Raw genomic sequence first — 24,343 nt, 5'->3', positions numbered from 1 at the left:
TATTGAATTCTCGAAGCCTAACTGTCAGTGGTTGCTTTCAGGGTTTCACTTAACACAGTCTCTTCAAATGCTGTTAAATCATTTCACATACAGTATAATCCTATCTAATAAAAGGGTAATATGCAAATTAACTGTCATTCCATCACAAAGATGGTGGCGCCCATAGCAACAAGATGGTGGCGCCCAGTCCTTTTAGCCCCGCTGGAGTCCCCCAGTCCTGGAGGGGCAGCCGCTGAGAGCATGAGCAGCCTGGCCGAATGCTTACTTCGTCACCGCGGTGATGAGGCAAGCGTTCCACCCTGGCCGTGGAGGGCCTCTGGGGAGCAGGCACAGAGCGGCCGGTGGGGGGGGTGGAATGCTTGCGTCGTCACCCCAGCGACGAGGCAAGCGTTCTGCGCCCAGCTGCAGATGGGCCTCTGGTCAGGCCAGGGCGCGGATGGGCCTCTGGGCCACGGAGAGCCTCTGGGCAGCGGGTGCGGAGTGGCCAGGCCCCACAGAGAGCTACTGGTGCACAGATTCATGCGCAGGGCTACTAGTACCTTTATAATCACATATTTCCATTTCCCTCTTTCCAGTCTTTATTCTCTTAATATATACAATTGACTGTTACATAGGTTACAAATCCCACCCTATGTGGTTATTGTTTTTGCTGAAATCGTCAATTATCTTTTAAGGACGTTGAAATAATAAGGGAAAACTGGGTCGCCAACATAGTCATGGCGCCCAGCGCTCTTCATCCCTCTGTGCAGGCTCGTGTTTCCTTCTGGCAGCCTTTTCCTTCTCCCTACAGGGGTTCCTTCAACATTTCTTGCAGTGCAGTCCAACTAATGACCACGTCTCTCAGTCACTGTGTGTCTGAAGAAGGCTTTATTTGGCCTTCAGTTTTGAGAAGTATTCTCATTGGTTGGCAGTTTGCTTCTTCTGCCCCGCCTTCCCCAATTACTCTAAAGATGTGCTCCACTATGTTCTCACTCGCATGGTTTCTGACAATAAATCTGCCGTCACGCTCATGTTTGTTCATCCGCCTGTTTCTGGCCGCGTTTATGATTTTACTGATTGTGAGAAATTTGGATTGTGAAGTGCTTTGGCTTAGTTTTCTCCATGTTTCTTGTGCTGGGCTTCACGGAGCTTTCTGGATCTAAGGGCTTATAGTTTTCATAAAATTTGAAAAACGTGCAGTCATTATTTCTTCAAATATTTTGTTAACTCTTCCTTCATTAGGGAATCCAATTACACACATTATTAGGCCACCTGAAGTTATCCACAGCTCCCTCATGCTCTTTCCACTTTCTAACTTATCCTTTCTACTGCTATATCTTCAAATTCACTAATCTTTTCTTTGATGTCTAATCTGCCTTTAATCACATCCAGTGTATTTTTCATATCACACGTTGTAGTTTTCATCTCTAGAAATTTTATTTGGGTCTATTTTTAGCTTCCATGTCTCTACTGACCTTTTTGAACATAAGGATTACAGTTGTAATGACTGTTTTAATGTCCCTCCAGTCAAAGTTGTTTATGCAGTTGCAAAAAATAATCACTCGGCAACCTCACCAGTGTGAACTGTTGCAATCTCTTAAAACTGTCTTTGAAGAATGCAAGATAAACTGAACAAATTCACCACTTTGTAGGGCAGCTCCTGCACCACTCAAGAGCAAGCATTGATTTAAGCTCCCAAAGTGTGCTCTGAGTTCTCCTTTGTGCAAAATGAAAACCACCAGAAAACAGCAAAAAGAGACAAATTGTTTTATAATCTCCCTTCTGCTTGGGTGAGAAGCAACCAAAACATGAGCAAGTTGGTATCAGATATTTAATGTAAAGAAAACAAAATTCTCTAGTGTGTCAAAGGGCCAGGAAGAAAACGGGTCTACTCTTTGGTGCTTTGTACCACTGCAGCTGGGCTCGGACCACTACGAGTCACCAAGATGACCAAGGCCCTCTGGGACCTGCCACGCCCACAGAATCAAAGAAAAGGCAAATCCAGTTTGACTATCAACTGCATTTGGAGTTCTGAAATATTGAAACCCAGTGACCTAGAGCTGCAGTCTATGACCATTCATAGTCAGTAAGAACTTTAAACCCGCTGTAAAACTTAACCTTCCGGGTGAGAAGAGACTGGTATCTTCTGTGGGTTTATGTTCTAATTAGGCAGATATGTGGACCCCCAAGTCTTGGCTGGCAAATGGGTCCCCAGCAAGGAGTCTATCTTTGGGTAGGAGGCTCTTTATGGTAAACGCTGTTTCTTTCCATCTCCCAAATGCTATGCCATTCATCCCACGTGCCACTGGGCCCGTGGGGAATTCATGGCCATGTAGATTGGTTCCAGAATATTTAGTTCTCTGTCAAAAGGTGCTACGAGCCCTCTGGACTAGACTATTTCAAGTGTCTGGGAACAGATCAACATCGTCTGAGCAGCAGAGTCCTGAGGTCACGGCCCGAACTGGCCCTCATTAAAATGTCAGATGACACCTTGTCAGTTTGGAGAGCTATCATCAATAATGTTTCTAGTTACTTTCTTTTTCCCAGAGAAATGCATGACAAAAAAAGCAAAAACCAGACTGGATAAATAACCGGTGTGACAGCAATACCTAAGGGACAGCTCAATAAGATCTGCAGGTCCAGAATCAAAACTTGTACAAAATAGAAATTAAGCCTTTCCTGATCATGCTTGGGTGAAGAAAGTGGCTGAGCACGTGCTGCCGAGTAGCCACTGGACCCCAAATTGATCTCCCTCCACAGGAGGGAATTCCCACAGGTAGGCTGACTTCTGAAAGGTGCTTTCTGTGGAGGGTAAGACATATTAAATAAATTAATGATAAGGAAATCATCCCGGTCACACCTGACTGCTTCTGAAGCTCTTTTGTGAGCATTAACCTGTTTGGTCCTGTTTCACAGGCACTATCTCCTTCCAATGTTGTGAAAAAAGAAAGTCTCAGAGAGTTAAGTGACTTGCCTAAGGTCTGAGCAGGGACCAGCTCTGGATATTATAAGGGAGCGGGAGCCAGGGAAAATGTATCCTGCCCTGGGGAGCATTCTAGCAGGAAACAGATCTGCTGAGTCTGATGCAAAGCGGAGTATCTGTACAGACGCCAGCAGACAGGTGGGGTGTCACCACTGGGAGGGGCACAGGTAGCTGAGGAGCAGGCTGAGGACCCTGACCAGTTTTTTTTTTTTCTTTTTAAATATATTTTATTGATTTTTTTACAGAGAGAAAGGGAGAAGGATAGAGAGTGAGAAACATCGATGAGAGAGAAACATCGATCAGCTGCCTCCTGCACACCCCCTACTGGGGATGTGCCCGCAACCAAGGTACATGCCCTTGACCGGAATTGAACCTGGGACCCTTCAGTCCGCAGGCCGACGCACTATCCACTGAGCCAAACCGGTCAGGGTGCCCTGGCCAGTTTAAAAGTTCAAGTGTGCCCTAGCCAGTTCGGCTCAGTGAATAGAGTCGGCCTGTGGACTCTATCGGCCAGGTACGATCTGGTCAAGGGCACGTACCTGGGTTGCAGGCTCAATCTCTGGCCCTGGCGCATGCTGGAGATAACCAATTGATGTGTCTCTCTCACATCGATGTTTTTCTCTCTCTGTCTCTCCCCTTCCTTTCCACTCTAAAAATCAATGGAAAAAATATCCCCGGGTGAGGATTAACAATAAAATAAAATAAAAGTTCAAGTGTGCTTAGCCTCAAGTGTTCTATGTCGGTGTGACTTACAGAATGGAATTCAGCAAACGGGCCTCCACCTCTGTTTCCCTCCACATCGAGTGCCATGCTCTGTGAAAGGAGCTCCATTTTATCTCCCCAGCGACTACCCATCGGAGCTTTGGCTGAGGAAGTGGAGAGCTGCAATCTCCTGCCAAGACATCCAGTGATCACTCAGGGGTTAGCACCCCAAACTCCTTCAGGAGCCCGATCTGGGTCTGTAGGACCGAACAGTTCCAATAGCATGAGCGGTCCATTCGTCCAGGCCCTACTCAGCACCCTGCACTATGCCTGGGTGTGGCGTGCACCATTCATAATCCCCACAGCCGCTCTGCAAGGAGGTGTTAACAGCTCCTCGTAGATAAGCTTGAACTTAGGGCTGCACAGCTAGTTAATGAGAAAGCCAGGTTTTGACCCCTGGTCTATCTGACTACAAAACCCTGCTCACAATATCCTGCGTCCACTGGGCCGCTGACAGCATATTCAGTGCCTGATAACAGCAATGACAATAAAAATGAGTTTCCAATTGCACAGGCACAGAAATCAAAGTCCAGGGCCCCGGGGCAGTGGTGCCGTTCTTCCACTGAGAGCTGCATCACCCCGGGCAACTCCCTGGATGCGGGCCTCCCACGCCGGCTGCGTCCGCCTTAGGAAGGGGTGGACTCCAGGGATACCGGCGTAGCGGTATAACTCCAGAAGATTAACAGGCAAAGCAAATATTTTGATTTTTTAATCGCATTAAAATGAACAGGGAATTAATTTCTTGTGAAGTTATGCAACACAATAAAAGACCATAAAACATGATTATGTGAACTATGTACCACAACATGAGGCACTGTTTCCTCATTTCTCTTCATCGCATTTCTGGAAGCCAAGCCTGGGACAGGTACACCCTGCTGCTTTGCTGTAACATGACCCACGGGGGAATCTATTACTGGAAGTACCAGAAAAACTTTATTATGACACCACGTCTCTGATAACTGAGCCCTGTGGTATGGACTTCAAAGGCATTGGGACAATTTCCAGGGGATCTCAATTTCCGAGGCTGAAAAGAAACTCGGGAGAAGATTCAAGATCCTCAGAGCACAGTCCTGGCAAAGGCAGCCCGGATTGCCGGTCCTGTGTTCTCACCTCCAGAAAGGCCACACTCCCACAGGTGTCAGGTGTTCCTCACTCAACGAGAAGACAGGCCCTTGTCCAGGGCGTGGAGAGGAGACAGCTGATGGGACCCACCACAGGCCGGGGCGGACGGGGCGGCAGCTGCCCTAGGCCTCCTGGGCAGTCCCTGTCAATCCAGAGCCGCTGTGAGCTCTGGGGTTCGCTGGCTGGGAGCCACGGTTGGCCCTTTCTGGGCATTTTTAGACATTGTTGTCTTGTGCACGTGTGTACACACACACACACACACACACACACACACACACACACTCACACACTCACACACACGTCACTCATGAAAGAATTAGACATTCACCTGCTAGAGCACATGATCTTTCCATGTCCCTTCCACAGTTCTGGGAGCAAATGAGATGCTCATTCGACCTGAAATGCTAAGTGAGAGTTTGCAATCCGAATGTCTGCTCTTTCAGCGTCTACTTAGTAACCACGTAAGAGCAATAACCACATGAGGTGAGTGCTAGCTACCCGCCAGACACTGTGCGGAGAGTGTGACACAATTCTTCTAACCTTCGCAGCGCGAGGGGGATTTACTGTCATCCGTGCTCCAGACGAGGGAACAGGACTCTGAGGTGTTAAGTGACTCACCCAAGATTACACAACTGGTGAATGGCGGAGCTAGGACTCCAACCAGACACTCTGACTCCCAGGTGCTTGCTCTTAGCCCTTACATTACACTCTCCCATACCTCTCATTTATCTGTGTGTCTTTACATGCAAAGCAGTGCTAAGTAGTGGCTACGCATGGGGCCTGCAGCCAGATTCCCTGGCTCCTAGTCCACGGAGGACTTCATCTGTAAAACGCCATGACTATTCTTTGTATCACTGTTATCTTTAGGTAACAGTTGGCTGGGAGGTCTCCAAGTGGGAGCATTTTATTCTTTTGTTATATTATTTTATATAAATTTTAATAACATATTATTGGGAGATTACTCACATACCACAAAACTCACCCTTTAAAAGTATACAATTCAGTGGTTATAGTATATTCACATAATTGTGGAACCATCATCACTAGCTAATTCCAAAATATTCTCATCATCTCAAAAAGAAACCTCGTAGCCATTAGTAGCTGCTCCCACTCCACCCTCCTCCCAGATCCTGGCAACCACTAATCTACTTTCTCTGTGGAATCACCTATTCTGGTTGTTTCATATAAAGCAAATCATATAATATATGACTATCTGTATCTGGCTTCTTTCACTCAGCATGTTTTTAAGGTTCATACTTGTTGTAGCCAGTACCAGAACTTCACTGCGTTTTTAAAAATTGAGGTGAGATTCACATAACATAAAATTAACCACTTTAAAGTGAACACGTCAGTGGCATTTATTACATTTATAATATTGTAAACCTCCACCTCTATCTAGTTTCAAGCAGTCCATTCCTTCTTATTGCTGGATAATATTCTGTTGCATGAATATAATACATTTTATTTATCTGCTCATCAATTGATAAACATGTGGGTTGTTTAAACTTTTAGAATATTATGAAGAATGTTGCTATGAATATTCATGTAGTATTTTTGTGTGGATGTATATTTTCAATTCTCTTGGATACATACCTAGAATGGAATTGGTAGGTCATATGATAATCCTATGTTTTATTATTTTTAATCTTTGTGTTACAATTCACATCTATTCTCCCCTAACTGGTTTGGCTCAGTGGCTAGAGCGTCGACCTGCGGACTCAAGGGTCCCAGGTTCGATTCCGGTCAAGGGCATGTACCTTGGTTGCGGGCACATCCCCAGTAGGGAGTGTGCAGAAGGCAGCTGATCGATGTTTCTCTCTCATCGATGTTTCTAACTCTCTATCCCTCTCCCTTCCTCTCTGTAAAAAATCAATAAAATATATATTTTTTTTTAAATTCACATCTATACTCTAACTCCCAAACAGTTGGGTAAAATATTAAGAAGTGAAAATACATGGTCTTTTGAGCAGGCAGACCTGGAGTCAAACCCTAGCCTCTCCAATTACTAGCTCTACATCGAGCAAGCTCCTCAGCATCTCCTGGCCTCTATTTCCTCAGCAAGCAAATGGGAATAACAGCCTTTGCTCCCACTGACTATTATGAGGTGCAGCTCAGAGCCTGGCATATAATAAATATGTCCTTGACAAAGAGTAACTACACTTACTAACAAACCCCTTTCCTGGGGCGATTCCAATCTTCAGTTTCTTTGAGGGGTACCTGAGAAATCCGGAAGAGCAAGGAGAAGAACACAGAACCCACATCCCCACCTCTCGGAATTAAGCCCAGTTAAGCCCACAGACCCTCAACCTCAAATAATACATAATGCCATGTACACTCCGTCTTGATTCTAGTTTCTTTGCTTAAAAAAAGTGGACTTATCACCCAGGGGGACCCCTACAGTGCAAAGTGTAGCCCCTGATGTCCCAACCGCAGCAAGGAGTGAGAGCTGCCAGCGAAAAGATGTCCTTTCTTCGCTCAACAGATTCTCACGGAGCACCAACTGTGCAGCGCTCCGGCGAGCTGGGCCTCACGGAGCGGGACGGGTCTTTTCCCGCCAGAAGCCCCACCTCTGGTGGGATGAGCAGGCAGGCGTTTTCAACACAATGAAAACAGCACATCACTGAGACAGACGTGGTGTCACAGAACCAAGAACAGCGCCGCCGTGGCCCCGCACGAAGGCTCCAGCTCCAGGCTTTCCTTGGGCTCCGAGCCTCTGCTTGCTTCCAAAGAGAGGACCACTGAGAAGTCTCCTAACACGACCAGCATTAGCCGGGAATATGGGTCAATGGCAGTAAAGGGGCTTGTTGCTCTTCTGACACCATCTAAATATAAACAGGAAGCTCTGGCTAGCAACCTGAGATGAGTGGCTACATGCAACACAGCTCCCACCATTGCAGAACTGTTACATTGGATGGGAAGAGGCCTGGGAGCTCACCAGTGGAGACCTCGGCTGGCACCAGGCTGGCACAGCACAGCGCCTCCCACTCTCACGCCCTCCCACTCTCCCCCCTCCCCCCTCCACCCCTTCCCCAGTTTCTGGGTTTTGCACGCAGGCAAAAGCACTCAGCAAGGACTTGTGGCCCCGCTTCTACCCCATTCCCTCCACTCATGGGCTTTCCAATAAAACTACTTTTTTCTCTGCACCTGAAAGGATCTCAAGGTTTCAAAAAAGGAAGAAAAGCAGCTTCTCGAGGGAAAACCTGGATCCCCTATCTCCCCGCTTCCTCTCACTCAGCAAGGAGGAAGGAAATTCAAGCTCTGAGAGGGTTCATGATGCGCCCAAGTCATACAGAGGCTACGGGCAGAGATGACCTTGAGCCCTGACCTTGAGCCCTGCCGGATGAGCTAACTACCACAGCAAGCCCATAGAGCTGGGCCACAGCCCCCAACAGACTGGGGGTGGGGGTGGGAGGTGGGGGGAGGTTCTGCCAGGGAGCAAGCACTGCCAGTGGTTACTTGTCTGTCCTTGTCAGGATCTCTGGAAGGTCATGGTCATTAGCAAATATCCCATTCAGAAAGGTCAGAATTAGGCTCTGTCCCTTCAAGAGCTGAACGTTCATCTACCAAGAAATCCTCCAGGGAACCCTTCCTGCCCGTCCTCGCAGAGAATAACCAGAATAACCGCGCACATCAGCAGGGGCTCGGCACAGCCCAGGGAGCGCCAGCCAGGCTGAAGGCACAGCTTTCTAGAAACGGCCTGCGCTCCCTCAGGGCCTCACTGACCCGAGGTTAATAAAGAGGGCTGGCAAGTGCACCCTTCTTCGCCGATCCCTGACCTCGAAATTTAAGGGCCTGCGAGTGGTGAGCGGCCCGGGAGGCGGGAGGCGGGAGGCGGGAGGCGGGCGCCCTGGACTGGAGGGAGCGTGCGGAAGCAGGCGCTTAGCGGCTCTGCGCAAGCGCGAACGCGGGCGAGGACGCGGCTCCCGCGCCCCCTGGCGGCCGCGGCCGGCACAGCGGGGATGACCTCGGAGGGCGGCTAGCAGCAAGTCGCAGGTGGCACGGTCTGCAGAGCCTTTAGCAGAGGACCTGCTCAGAGGCCTTCTGTGGAATTCCGGGTTTTGAAGCCCACTGTTTAAGTAAGAAGCCCGAGTGCTGTCAAGGGAGAAGACGTTTCCAAGACCTCCTGCGAGGTGCACGCTGGTTCTGGGAGCCACTGGACACAAACCAGGGCACCTGGCAGCACCCCAGGGCGACTCGGCCTCTTTCAGTCAGCTTCAGCAGTCTCTGCACCGGGGCACTTCTACAAAAATGACACGCCAGCCTCAATCTAGGAAGCAAGCACTTGACAGCAAGGAGAAAAAGCCGGGGCTAAAACAGGGGATCCACCCTTCGCGCCGCCTCTGAAATGGGGAGCCTACCCCCTTTCCCTCTCATAGTTGTTGTCAGGGTTAAGGATGTTAAGGGGCAAATGCTTAGGGGGTGTTTACAAGGAATTTTTGTAAACGTTTTAATGGTTAATCATTTACTACTGTTATTCCAGAACCTAGTACATAGTAGGAGCTCAAGAACCTGAGTTCTCCCTGTGCTGGGAGGCTGCAGTGTGCCCGGGTCTGCCTGGTTCGTGGGTCAAGCGAGGCCCTGGAGGCCCAGCTGCAGCCCAGCCCCAGTGTGGCTGGGGGACAGCCAAGAGAGCCAGCTCTGACGCCCTCCTTCTGCACAGAACAGTCTGTGCTCTGCTCCCACCCCCAGAGCTCTGAGCTTTCCAAATGTGGATACGTTTTTCATTCCCAAAGCATCAGGAACATTTGGGGGAAGAAAATGAGCACCAGACATGATTCGAAAATGATGGGAGCTAAGTCATGGGTGGTGGCAGCCAAGCGCTGTAGTAGGAGTCACGAGTCCTGGTTTTGAAATATCAAACAGGAGTCTGGACTAACTAGGTGCCTTTTTTTTAATAACTTGGCCAGCTTTGTATAAGTCTAGGCCCTAAGAAGCAGCAGCAGCAAGGACCCAAATCCTCAGAGTGCACAATGCAGCAGCTAGCACACAATGCAGGGGAGAAAGCTACATTACAGAGGCCCCAGGAGTCACTGGCTTTCAAAGGAAATGAGCCACAGGAGATGGGCTCTTCAGAGCCAAACAGGCTGAAACCCAGGCCACAGACTGGGGTGACCCAGCCTGAAGCTGAGTGTGGGGAGGGAGGAGTTAGAGACAAGATTACTGCTTTTCTATCAGGCCCAAAACAAAATCTCTTTTCATCTAAAACGGAGAGGACTTCAGAATACACTGAAAACACCGCACTTTTGCGTAACTTGTATGTTACTCAGATACAGTTTATCTTCGGTTGTCTGCCCCTGGATGCCGGGGGGGGGGGGGGGGAATGTCTCCACATTGAAGCAAGCAGCTTAGATGAGACACAGCCCAGAGACCAGCCCAGAGGAGGCACTCACGTATTTGCTGATTTAATGAATCAATTATATGATCTAGTTTGAGAGAGGCAAGTGGCAGATGCAAAAGAATTCAACAAAAACTGAGCACCAAATCGGATGGTACCAACTATAAATAGAGGTGGCTCAGAGGAAGGAGAGATTGACGTGGACAACGGAGCCGGAGAGGGTGGCACTGAGGTATCACTGAGTGTGGCCTCCTCACGGGGAAAACGAGAGGGCGCTGTGCTGGAGAAGAAGACAAGCAGAGGTGGGAATGAGCCTGGCAGCGTGAGGGCAGGTAGGTGGGCGGGCCGAGGGCGGCCTGGAGCAGAGTGAGGGTGGTACAGAGCAGGACACGGCCTCCAAACTCTGGAAAGATGCTCAGCCGCGCTGAGACCTGAATGGTTAGCAGGAGGACGCATCAGGAACCCGAGGGAAAAGGTGACTTCTGGGGAGGGTGTGGGTGTGGGGTGGGGCCCGCTCTTGATTACCTCAGTGTGGACTTTTCCCTGGTGTGTGAAGCCTCAGACCAGACCAACTAGTTCTGGCACTAAGCCACTGTCTACTCACGGCCTTCACCACATTTAACCACAACCTCCTTAAGCGTCTACATCTGCCACCATGTTCACATGCTCATGTGTCCAGGCCCTGGGACCCCCGGGAAAGCTCTGTGTCATGTGCATCCCTCCTCCCCTTCGTCGGCCTGGCAGCACTCTGCCCACAGGTGGAGGTCCCGTTACACACTGGGGCCGCAGTTCTTGCCTTCCTCACTCTCTCCACTCCCGAGGTGTAAGCAAATCTATACAGAGTCAATTCCTTAATCCTGAAACAAACAACAACAAAAACCCACAATAAATAGCCTAGAGACTCTTATGCTGAGCAGCAGCCCCAGAATTAGAAAGTCTCCCTGGACACGCCCTCTTGTGGTCACAGAGGTATCCTCTCACCTTCAGCGCCAGCCCAGCATCTCCTCCCGTGCTCCTTGCCTGTCTTAACTACATCATTACCCGCCCAGTGAGCTAAACCAAAAATCTCAGTCATCTCGATTCCTCCCTCAACCACCTTCCCACACCAACTCTCCAACACACACACTGTCTCAATGGCCTACAGCACTCCAGGCTTTTGCAATATCTGTCAGGGTCCAGCTGGGACAAAGCAATCAATCTAGTTCTTTCCCATACAGGAGACAATGTATGGAGTTGTCTGCATCGGGGATGAAATAGATGAGAAGCCAAAAAGGATGGCATTGCATCCCAGAATTCTGCAGCAGCAGGAGGCCACTAACATCCTGCTGCTTGGAAAGGACAAAGGGAGGAGGCGGAGTTACAAGAGCTCAGAGGTTGGGGCTATCCGGTGGGAAATAGGACCCAGCAGAAGCTCCCTAATAGGGGTCGGAACTACAGAGGAAGGGTTTGTCTGACAGAAGCTGGAGCAACTGAAGACACCCAATTGCTGACAAGGTGCTGCCTCAGGCAAAGAAGGATCCCCTCCCCTCTTGCCCTCTGATGTCCTGCCAGTGCTTCCAGTTGGCCAAACCAGGCAGAAACGAACGGACTTGGGCACCTCAGATACAGCCTGTACAAGTCAGACCCCCTGAAATGCAGAACAGCGGAGGAGAAGGGCTCAAAGCCAGCTCACCTCCCCAATCAGTCTCCTTCACCATGATCTTTAATTCCTTCTACTCCATTCTCCACTCTGTACCAGAAGGATCTTTCCCACTTATAAACTTAATCCGGTCCTCCTGCTTAAAACCTGGCAGTGGCTGGTAGTTTCCTGCAGAAAAAATAGGACTCGTCCATCAGGCTGACTTCGTCGATCAATTGCAAACATAGGAAACGCTGCTTCCCTTGACGATACTGAGCTTACTTTACAACATGGATGAGCTGCTGCTCAAGGTACTACCGTAGAAGAAAATAGAGACTCTTCCTCAAAGTCATTCACCCTAATCCTTTCTGACCAGAACTGTCTGCCATGACTGGGAGGCTCGCGGCTTTAATGAAAAGATGTCATACAGAAGAAAGCGGAGAACAAGTAAAGGCTATTAAACTCTATTAAAGGAACAGAGTAACAAGAGATTGAATTAGTAATCAAAAAACTTCCTACAGAGTAAAGCCCAGGCTTAGATGGTTTACTGGTGAATCCTACCAAATGTTTAAAGAAGAATTAGCACCAATCCTTCATACACTCTTCCAAAAAATAGAAGAGGAGGGAGCATTTCACAGTTCACTCTATGATACCAGTATTACCTTGATACTCAGTCAAAGGCATCACAAGAAAAATAAACCAATATCCATTATGAACATAGATGTAAAAATCTTCAACAAAACATTAGCATACCACACCCAGCAACATATAAAAAGAATTATGTACTGTGACCAAGTGGGATCTATCTCAGGAATGCAAGATTGGCTTAACATATGAAAATCAACTAATGTTATAAACCATATTCAAAAAAAATAAAGCACAGAATACATGATTATCTTAGTAGAAAAAACATTTAACAAAATTTAACACTCTTTCATGATAAAAACACTCAAAAACACTAGTAAAGGTAAGCTGGCTTTGATAAAGGCCATTTATGAAAACCCCACAGCTAACATGGTACTTACTAGTGAAAGACTGAAAGCTTTCACCCTAAGACAAAGACCTCTGCTCTGGTCACCTCTATTCAACATTGTATGGGAGGTTCTAGCCAATGCAATTAGGCAACAACAACAACAAAAATAATAAAAGGCATCCAGACTGGAAAGGAAGAAGGAAAACTATCCTATTTACAGATGACATGATCTTATATATATAGAAAACCCTAAAGATTCTATAAAAATTATTGGAGCTAAAAAATGAGTCCAGCAAGGTGACACGATGAAAGATCAATACACAAAAATCAGTTGTATTTTCTATATACTAGCAGACAACAATTTAAAATCAATTTTTTAATCAATTAAAAAATGATTTTACTATGATAGCATAAAAAAGAATAAATACTTAGGAATAAATTTAACAAAAGGAATGTAAGTCTTGTACACTGAAAACTACAAAACATTTTTTAAAGAAATGAAAGAAGACATCCCATGTTCATGGATTGGAAGACCTAATATTGTTTAGATAGCAACACTCTCCAAATTGATCTACAGATTTACCATAATCCTTATCAAATTCCCAGCAAGCTTATTTTTGCAGTAATTGACCATTAGATTCTAATGGAAATGTAAGGGACCCATAAAAGCCAATACAATCTTTTAAAAATCACACACACAAAAAAACAAAGTTGGAGGACTCACACTTCCCAATCTCAAAATTTACTACAAAGCTACAGTAATAAAGACAGTGTGGTATTAGCATAAGGATAGACATATAGACCAATGAAATAAAATTGAGTCCAGAAATAAACTCTTACTTTCATGTTCAATTGACGTCAACAAAGATGTCAAGACAATTCAATGGGGAAAAATAAAAATAGTCTTTTCAACAAATGGTGCTGGGATAGCTGAAGGTCCACATGCAAAAGAATGAAGTTAGACCCCTACCTCACACTATATACAAAAATCAACTTGAAATAGACCATAGACCCAAATGTAAGCGTTAAAACTATAAAACTAAAAAAACAAAAAATAACACCACCTAGGCAATGGTTTCTTAAATACAACACCAAAAGCACAAAAGCAATAACTGAAAAAATAGATAAACTGAAGTTAATCAAAATTTAAAATTTTTGTGTTTCAAAGGATACCAATAAAACTTAACAAAAGGAATGTAAGTCTTATACACTGAAAGACAACCCACAGAATGAAAGAAAATATTTGGAAAAACATATATCTGTAAACATATATCCAGATTCTATAAAGAACTATTACAACACAATAATAGAAAAACAGATTACCCAATTAAAAAATGGGCACAAGTCCTAGCTGGTTTGGCTCAGTGGATAGAGTGTCAGCCAGGTTCAATTCTGGTCAAGGACACATGCCCAGGTTGCAGGCTTTATCTCCAGTGTGTGTGTGGGGGGGGCGGGGGGGGGGAGGGAGAGGGGCATGCAGGAGGCAGCCAATCAATGATTCTCTCTCATCATTGATGTTTCTATCTCTCTCCCCCTCTCCCTTCTTCTCTCTGAAATCAATAAAAATAGATATGTTTTTTAAAATGGCACAAGATCTGAATAGACCTTTATCCAAAGAAGATAGAGGAATGGCCAATAAGCACATGAAAAACTGTTCAACATCATTAGTCATTAAGGAAACACAAATAAAAACCACAATAAGATAGCACTTCACACACACTAGATTAACTGTAATCAAAAGAATTGATAAAGTGTTGACAAGGATGTAGAGAAGCTATAACCTTCAAAGTAGTATAGCCACTTTGGAAAACAATTTGCAGTCCCTCAAAAAGTTAAACACAGAGTTATCACATGACCCAATAATTCCACTCCTAAGTATATAACCAAGAGAAATGAAAACATATGTCAACTTCAAATTTTATACACAAATGTTAATAGCAGCATTAATGATAATAGCCAAAAAGTGGAAACCACCTCATGTCTATCAACTGATGCATGCATGCATGTGTTAATTAAATGTACACAATGTGGTATATCCACACAATGGAATATTATTCAGCCATAAAAAAGAATGATACCAGCTATAACATGTGAGAAACCTGAAAATATTATGCTAAGTGATAGAAGCCAGACAAAATCTATATATATTTAAAGCCTAAGTGACCATTTGACCATTCGACCAGTAACTATGCTGCATACTGACCACCAGGGGGCAGACACTCAACTCACAGGCATGGAAACTTGGAACAGAATGATGAATCCCAGAGGGAAGGGGGATGGAGGGGAAGGAAGAGATTAACCAAAGATCTTATATACACACTAGAGGCCCAGTGCACAGATTCATGCAACAATGGGGTCCCTTGGCCTAGCCTGTGGGGATTGGGCTGAAACTGCCATGGTGCACGGATTCATGCACTGTGGGGTCCCATGGCCTGGCCTGCAGGGATTGGGCTGAAACCAGCAGTCCGACATCCCCTGAGGGGTCCTGGATTGCGAGAAGGTACAGGCCAGGCAGAGGGACCCCACCGGAGCACAAATCCATGCACCGGGCCTCTAGTATTACATATTATATGATTCCATTTATATAACATGTCTAGAATAGGCAAATCTATAGAGACAGAAAGTAGATTAGTGATTGACGAGGGCTGGGGAGCATTAATCGGGTAATGGGAAGTGACTGTTAATGAGTACAGGGTTCTTTCTGGGGTGATGAAGATGCTCTAAAATTAATTTTGGTGATGATTGCACAACTCTGGATATAATAAAAATCACTGAACTGTACACTGTAAAAGGTTGTCTTTTATGGTATGTAAATGGTATCTCAATAAAGCTGTTTTAAAAAAGCTATAGAGCATATTGGTAATATGAAAAACTGAAACAACACAGATGTTCCACAGGCAACTGGTTCAAAATACCCATAAGGCAACCCGCTGTGCAGACATTAAACAGTGTTTTCAAGCCCTAGCAGGTGTGGCTCCGTGGATAGAGTGTCGGTCCGCAGACCAAAGGGTCCCGGGTTCGATTATTGTCAAGGGCACGTACCTCGGTTGCAGGCTCCTCCCCAGCCCAAGCCCCAGGGCCCGTGCAGGAGGCAACCAATTGATGTGTTTCTCTCACATCGATACTTCTCTGTCTTTCCCTCTCTCTTCCACTCTCTCTAAAAATCAATGGATTTTTAAAAAAGAGATATCAAAAAGGTTTTTAAAAATATTTAATGACATGGAAAATAATTATACACATATATCCATAGAGTGAAAAAGTAGAATATAAAACAATATATACAGAATAATCCTAACTGTGCATAAAATAATGTATGTATGTCTATATATTTATACATTTTATATATTTAAAGATATAAATGTAGTTTAAAGACACATAGATATTTATATAAAAATATATATGTTATAAAAGTGGTTAGCTCAAATGGCTGCATGGAGACAGATTTTATTTTCTGCTTTATGTTTTTCTTTATTTCTCATATAGCCTATACTCAACAAAAAGCGGAAGAATAAATGTTCCCTTTCAGATCAAAGGGATTCTATACAGTGTTGGCCAGAATGAGAGGCGGCCCGTCCCACACACTGCGCAGGAAAGCACACAGGAACAGCCGGTCTGCAGGCCAGTCTGGAAATACCTCCCTTTTGACCCAGAAACTCCACCTCTGGTAAGCCCTCCTAGGGAAACCATGGAGAACAAGCACGAAGCCCAGCTGAGAGGGTGTTCGTCACAGCCGCACTTACATGTAACAGTGAAAAGCTGAAAACAACCGACATGTCCAAAAACAGAGGCTTTTGAGGTCAATGTATTTTAGCTTTCCCATACAATGAAATGCTGTACAGCTGCTGAAAATGATGCACAAATGTGCCGTTTGTCACGGGAAGTGTTTATGACTGCAGTGAAGTGGAAAAAGCAGGTTGCAAAGCAGGAGATGTGATATCATCTCATTTTCATTTTTAAAAATGCACACATATGGTAAGTACAGAGGAATACTCTCAAACGTTAACAGGGGTTCCTGGTGGCTGTGGTCCTATCGTAACTTCTCGCCAAGGAACTGTCAGTAGAACTTACGTGTGTTACTTCCGCGCCCCCTGGATGCCTCTCTCTCTTCCTTTCCAAGAGCTGCAACAGTCCAGCAACCCCGCTTCATCACACAGCTGTGGACTGCGCCCAGCGGGAGGGGGAGGAATGGTAACCTCAGCGCACACAGCCACCACCAGCCTTGATCAGCTGGACTATCAGAGGACTGTAGAGGACTTCCCTCAGATGGGAGCCAATGCCTTTTGGCCTCTTTATTACAACAGGTACATACCAAGGCATTTATAAAGGCCATCTCTAGGAAGGCACGCCACTTCAGCTCCCACTGTCCTCGCTGCAGAAAGTCACCCCATGTCCAGGAGGTCTAAGTTCCAAAGGAGAGAGGCCATGTGTCCACTGTTCCCAAGCCAGGCCTCCCCATTTGGGAAAAGAACATCTGTGGCCACTCGGTGTCCTGGAGATACCAATGGCTCTCTCAACCTGTACCCAGAGCAAAGACCTCTACTCACCTGATTAACCCAGTACTGCCAGAAACTAGAGTTTCTCCACTTCTTCTATTCCCATTCTCTGTTTCTCTACTTAGGCTGAAGAGATAGGAGGAGGGTGTGGGGGCCGATCGGGTGGGGAGAACTGAGATCCACTTAGGAACTCCCTGATAATGGAAATGAACTGAAAGGTACCACCTTCAGGAAAGACACCCATGTCAGGTGCGGTGATGGTGGGATGTCAGTATGATCTCGCAGGTATTCCCATAATTAGCAGAAATGACTCCGAATCATCAAAATATTCTCAGTGTGCTATCTACATGCAAAAACAAACATATAAACAAACAACCCCCAACAAAACCCACACCTCTGACCATGACAGGCTAGAAGCAGAGACACCCAGAATCACCTGAATTACTTGATAGGCATCTCGGTAGAAATACAAGCAAGGGAAGTTTCATACATGCCATTCCATAACTGAGCACCAACTATGTGCCAGACACTGTGCTAAGTTCTGAGAAGGGCAAACAAACTAAACAGAGTTCTTCCCTTAGGGGAACTCCTCACTAGCAGAGGCTAGTCTGGCAATTGTACAACTAATTCTAGGACAATTTTCAGGTGATTCTAATCCACTGTGCTGGGACGGTACTGAGCAGGGTTGACTCTGAAGATAGGACACATGAGCTTGAGGGACAGCAGAACTTACAGGAAAAAACCTGGGCGAGGGCAAGGAGCGAGTGGGAGTGGGGCTGAGGAGAGGGGGTAGGTGCAAATCTAGGACGTTCTCGAGTGACCTGAATGCTTTCTCCCCGAGGAAACCTTACCTGCCCCAGCGAGCTCTGGTCCACAGACCAACAGGGCAAAGCGATCAGAACATGGGCTCTGGAGTTGACCACTCTTCAGACTGAGTCCCCGTCTGCCACTCAGTAGGAGCCTGGGCCCTGGAACCATCCAAGGTCGGGTCCTGCCTCCATCACTTCCCAGCGTTAGCACCCTTGGCTGTTATCTAACCTCCCTGGACTCAGTGTTCTCATCTGCAGAATGGAAAAAATAACAGTGCCTACCTCACAGGGTGGCTGTGGAAATTGGCTCTACCCAAACAAAGGGCATAGCACCTGGCCCAGAGCCGGCTCTGACATGGTTCCTAGAAACCTCACCCAGTCTCATTTCCTTTGTCCGTAAATTAGGGATTGAGAGGGTTAAAGAGACAGTAAAGCCCTGACACGGTGTTGGCCCTCAGGAGTTCCTCCATAACTGAATGACGCTGGCTTCTGATTCCCAGTAAACCACGTTCACGTTACCAGGCCAGGGGGGGAGAGCTCCCGGCCATGGCTGGAAGGAAGAATTAGATGTGGGTGTTCACTGACATTCTGGGCTCTGGCTGAAAGTCCTGGTAGAGTCTGACCTCAGAGACCATGCAAGAGTCTAGGTGACCTATGAACCTGTGCAGGTCAACTCCGCCGCCTACCACTATGCAGGCCACACAGGGGAGGGGTGTGGATGGGGTGTAGCCCATCCAAGGGGCAGCTGTGCTTGGCTCCAGCCTGCTCTTGCCCTGGGAGAATGAGGGGACAGCTCTTCCCTTCTTTCCAAGAAGATGGAAAGCCAAGTTGGTAAGTATTCCTGATTTGGAAATGCCGGCCACTCATTCAAAGCATTGGAAACACTGAACTGACTCAGCACAGCCTGCCCCGGTGCCTGCGGGCCAGGGGTTCACGCCTTCTGATTTAAGAGGCTTTGTACACTGACGTCCCTCCAATCCTTGTTGGCAATCGCCCCTGAAAGATTCTCAAGGACCTGATGAAGAAAGGAAACGCAAAATATTCTGACTCAGAGCTCGGCCAAGAGCCTCTTGAACTCGTGAGAGAACTGGCCCGTCTTTGGGCATTTCTGTGAACTAGAGGGGCAATTTCCTGCTATTATACGTCACCTCTAGTGGTTCTCCCACCAAACACTTACCCTCTAGGCTAACATTTCCATCAGGCTCACTGTGTGCCAGTACTGTTTTAAGCACTTAACATATACTATCTCATGTAATCCTCACAACAGTCCAATGAGAGCCTGATAGGTGGGGAAACTGAGGCACAGAGGCGTTGAGAACTTGTACAAGGTCACACAGCCAGTACAGCGTGGGAGTTGGGCCCAAGCAGGTGACCCTTCCCTGTCCCTGTACACCTGTGACTCCACATGTGCCTACAAAGTTAGAAACTAGCCAGGGCCGGGTCTCCTTGGAGCCAGCCAGTGTGTCCCAGGAGCCAGGTCCTCCGTCCAGGGCTGGGGACCCACTGCTAACCACATATCACCAGGGCCAGACTCAGGGACCAAGTCTCCTGTCCTCCTCGCTCCCTGTGCATGGCAGCCACAAGACTAAGCTGGCAGTGCCACCTGTAGACAGTCTGCTACCACCAGGCCGTCTCAGAGCCAAAACTAAGACCTGAGCTCTTGCTGCTAAGCAGCCCTGGAGCCATCCCCCAACCCCCACTAGCAAAACAACTTCTGGCTACGCTGCACCGGGCCCCACGTCAATCAGGCAGCTGGAAACCGCCAGAGGAAGCTTTGCAGAATATCATTCTTGGCCCAAAATAATACACACACACACACACACACACACACACACACACACACATACACCCCTCCCATAAGCCAAGGCACGTGCAGTGGCTCAGTGAGCATCCGAGAGAGAAGGGGGCAGCTATGTGGCACAGACCCCAGTACACCCCATGACTCAGACGGATGACGGATGACGGATGCAGACACAGGCCGGGCGCTCGCAGGACCCCCTGAGGCAGCCTGAAAGGACTGTGCCCAGTGAACGGCCAGCATGCCCTGTCAGGAGTGACAGCATCCTTCCCAGCCTACGGGACGCTTAGAAGATTAATTAGATGAACCTGGCAGTGTTCGGAGTTCCCCGGGGAACTTGGTGACTATGTCACCCCCATCACAAAGCTCTAAGCGTGTCTGGAGCTGGGTCTTTGTTCAGCTGTGCACAGGACACCAGGTCAGACGGCCGGCTGCACACGGGAGGCCAGCGCACTGCTGCCCTGGAGGATCGCCCGCCCGGGCCGCGGCCTCCGGGCCAGCCACAGTCCGTCACGATGCACAGTGTGAGCTGTGGGTGGCTGTTTCAGACGGCCCACTTCTCACCATGGCCGTCAGAAGTCCAGAGTGTCTCTCCTCCTGCAGGAGGCCTCCTGGCCCTGCTGGCCTGCGGTGACCGCTCCTGCCTCTGAAAAGCTGTCACCCATGCCCAGCTTCCACCATTTGCTGCCTTGTTTGGGGCTGACATTTTAAAATGTCACTTAGTAACATTTAGTACGTGCCAGGTACTGTGTCATGCTTTATGTACAATATGTGATGTAGTCTTCCCAAGTCTAGGACGTGCGTGATTATACCCATTTCACAGAGGAGGAAGTGGCAACGTGAAAAAGTCAAACAACGTGTCCTCCCTCTGTCCTTTCTGTCCACGAGACTACATCCTCTCACAATGGATTACAAACTCCTTCCCCGCCACCAGGGTGACACTTACCCCGCCTTCTAGCCCCCGAGCCCCAGGGCACACAGGTAAACACGGGATGACTGACTGTTACCGTCACTGCCACTTGGAGCAACCACTTAGCCCTTAATTATCACACAGGTGGCATTACTGAATGAGAACGTGGTCAGCCATATGGCCAACTGGCCATATAATAAGCATCCCTATAAATGTTCTGCAGCATCTTAATTACCAAGAACAGTCTCCGCGTACGTTGCATATCAATTATCGGAAAACTGGACTGAGATGTTTGTCTCTCCTCTCCTCAGGGACAACCGAAGACCGAGGCTCTGCGGTAACCTCGTGCTGCTGGGCCGCACATTATCCAACGCCGGCCGTGGGCCCAGCCCGGCGCCCTGCTGGGAGTCCATCACCGGCCGAGGGCCCAGGGGTCAAACCGCAGGCTCCGGGGAGGCTCTGCCGGCTCCAAACAGCACGGCCCCGGGGGACACCCTCCCAGGGACAGACGGCGCAGCCCTCACCTTTGGTAGCGTAGGCTTCCGCCAGCACCCGCAACCTGTAGGGGGGGACGGCTGTCAGCGGCAGGTCATCGAGGCCCACCCGCGCATAAATGTTGAGAGCTTCCTTATAATCTCCTTCCACGTAGTTCAGCTTGGCCATGATCAGATTGGATTCTTGTAGCAACTCTGACTAGAAGGAAAAGGAGAGGAAAGCACATTTTCCTACCATGTTATGAGGGGTGCTGCCTGGGGACCCACCTGCTACCGCATAGCGGGGGCTCTCCACACAGAAACGGGGTGCACATAGTCACAGCAAGATTGCTCACGGGAGCCCAAAGTGGAAACAGCCCAAGCGTCCATCAACTGAGGATGGATAAACAAACGTGGTGGAGCCACACACCCAGTATGACTCAGCCATGATGAGGAAGGACTAACACACAGCCACAGCACAGACAAGCCTCAAAGCATCATGCCAAGTAAAAAGAGCCGGTTGTGAAAGTCTCCTGAATGCGTATGAAATGGCCAGAAAGGTCGAAGCTACAGGCAGAATGCAGGCCAGTGTTTGCCTAGGGCTGGGACGGTGGGAATGGGAGGAGCCTGTTAATGGTGAGGGGTATGTTGTGGGGTGATGAAAAGGTTCCAAAATTCAGGTACAGGTTGCACAACTCTGTGAATAGTCCCCAAACCACTGAATTGTACACTTTAAATGGGTAGATGATGGCAGGTGAATTATATTTCAATGAAGCTGTTGCAAAATGAAACAGAAACGCTGAGGTTCCCCTAAGGCAGCTCGGCTGGACTGGGGCAAAAACAGAAGGAATACTTTATGAACAAAACATGTAAGCGCCCGTCTCAAAAAAGGAAGCTCCACAGGCATCCCGGGGGTCCTGCTCACTGCACTGGGCAGGACCCAAATAACCGGAGGAGAGAGGCTTTCTAAATCAGTGCAAAAACCAGCACCTGCTCTCTTTCCAAGGGCGGCTTTCCTCACGGAGCCATTCCAGCCTGTTGCGGTCACTGCCCCTGGGCCCTCTCCCAGCCAGCGGCTGCACGCTGCACTGCCCTGATGGGCTCTCCTTCCCATCTAGGCCGGCGGTCAGCTTCCCCAGGCCACGCCCACCGGCTCCCCTGCCCCCCTCACAGCAGAGAAAGAAGAGGCTCCCAGCATCTATATAAGGAGACGGGTTTATCTCCCAGGCCTTCCCTCGGAAGCTAAGCTATACAAGGCTGGGTTTTTCCGCTTCCATAGCACGAATTCTGTCATTTAAAGCTGTGACAGGGTCGACGGCTCAGGGAACCAGCCAGGGCATGGCGAAGCAGCTGTGCCAGCCACGACGGCCGCTTCCGGGCACTTGTTGGAAGGGAGCAGAGACAACAGGCTGCGCTGGAGAGGATGGTGGGAGGGGCAGGGCGAGGGAAGGTGAGCTGAAAGGGGATCCAAAGGAAGCCAGAGAGGGAAGGCTGGAGAGGGAGGCGGAGAGCTGAGTCTAAACAGAACGGAGAACGGGCAGATGAATAGAAGGGCGGTGAGGTGTGCAAGGCTTCCTGTGCGGGGAGGAGGGGGGGCCTGGGGTCCGGCTCGGCGAAGGAAGGCGAGGGAAGACGAGGGAAGTCCGGGCCTGGTTCCCTCCCGCAGCACCCCGGTACCTGGTGCCGTCCCCAGTAGGAAACCCCGCACCGCTCTGGGCCACAGCGGCCTGGGGCACTCATGGACCACATATTTCAGGCAGGAAATTGGGTAATAAGTGGCACTCCTGATTTCCTACAGTGGAACAGGGTGGCAGGTTGAGCTCTGGGTCACATGTGACAGCTTACTCCAAGCACTTGGGGAAGATTAGTGCCATTTCCTAACAGCATCTCACTGAAGGCTCTCATCGGAGAGACTCCGAAAGCCCCCACGGGGTCGCCCCCCGGGGGTTGACCCATGGATCACACAGGAGCTGGCGGGGAGATGCTCCAACCCCGCCCAGGTCGTCATGGGCGACGTCCCCAGCCACACAGCTCAGAGCAGGTGGCGCCAGCACCTCCCCATGGCCTCCCCTCACCCCAGAGGCCCAGGGTACCTTGAGGTTCCCGCGGTCCAGGGCGGCGGTCAGGTGCTTGCGGACCTCGGTGAGCTGGGGCCAGGGGCCTCGGGGGCTGGTCCCCTGCCGCAGGGAGTGCTCCTTCAGGTACTGCTCCAGCTTCGACTCCCCAAGGAGGAGCTCTGCCATGTCATCTGTCAAGGACAAAACGAGAGGCTAAGTGGGGGCAAGGAGTGGTCTGTGCTGGGAACCCCCAGGGCCTCAGGACCCCCCCAATGAGGCCCACCTGGAACCTCATAACCTCAGATGGGGTCCAAGTAGGCACCATCTTAGGGTGCAGTCCGGTCGGCAGTAAAGAATGTTCCAGTGTACGCACTCAAACGGGGGGGGGGGGGGGGGGGGGGGGGACTCAAGCACTGTCCTCTTTTGTCACGAAATTACGGAATCTAGAAAGACGGATACAGTAACATGGAGTGAGCTCCAGTTCAGTAGAAAAACATAAAGCTGTCTTGTGATTCATTCAGACTGATCTTTACAAAACACACACAGGACCCAACCCATGTCTTTCCTGAGAGCGATGCCGTGGAACCTCCCAGCCCTGCCGTGTTCTATGGCCTTCGTACCCGGATACAAGCCGGGAGAATGGCTTGTACAGTCAGATTCTTCAGACGAGCTTGTGCCAACACAACCTGAATGCAGGTAGTCTGTTTTTTGTCTAAAAGTCAAAATGATACAAACAGCCTGGCCGGTGTTGCTCAGTGGTTGAGCTTCGAACTATGAACCAGGAGGTTATGGTTCGATTCCCGGTCAGGGCACATGTCCGGGTTGTGGGCTTGATCCCCAGTGTGGGGCGTGCAGGAGGCAGCCGATCAATGATTCTCTCTCATCGTTGATGTTTTTGTCTCTCCCTCTCCCTTCCTCTCTGAAAGCAATAAAAATATGTTTTAAAAAACTATACAGACACTGATCTCGGGGAACGTTTGTGTGAAGGCTTTATTCCCAAGAGTGCAATACGTATAGCAATGGCGTTGCTA

General features: G+C 48.6%; 1 protein-coding gene across 5 annotated transcripts in view; it reads right to left on the bottom strand.

The window, feature by feature from the left end:
* Window positions 1–24,343, bottom strand: part of TTC7B (tetratricopeptide repeat domain 7B) — a 192,316-nt gene that overhangs the window by 150,530 nt on the left and 17,443 nt on the right. For 3 of the 5 annotated variants that reach the window (XM_054715834.1, XM_054715830.1, XM_054715832.1), the window contains exons 2-3: window positions 23,349–23,503; window positions 21,307–21,475 (exon numbers count right to left, since the gene is read on the bottom strand). In XM_054715834.1, coding sequence (XP_054571809.1) covers window positions 21,307–21,475; window positions 23,349–23,503 — 324 coding nt within the window. Of the gene's footprint in view, window positions 1–21,306; window positions 21,476–23,348; window positions 23,504–23,595; window positions 23,643–24,343 lie in introns of those variants that run through there. The other 2 variants (XM_054715831.1, XM_054715833.1) reach the window with 2 other exon arrangements.

The sequence above is a fragment of the Eptesicus fuscus genome, chromosome 5 (genome assembly GCF_027574615.1).
Source record: "Eptesicus fuscus isolate TK198812 chromosome 5, DD_ASM_mEF_20220401, whole genome shotgun sequence".
Classification (NCBI taxonomy): domain Eukaryota; kingdom Metazoa; phylum Chordata; class Mammalia; order Chiroptera; family Vespertilionidae; genus Eptesicus; species Eptesicus fuscus.
Note: the sequence above shows the minus strand (reverse complement) of the source record. Positions and strands in the feature narration are given on the sequence as shown.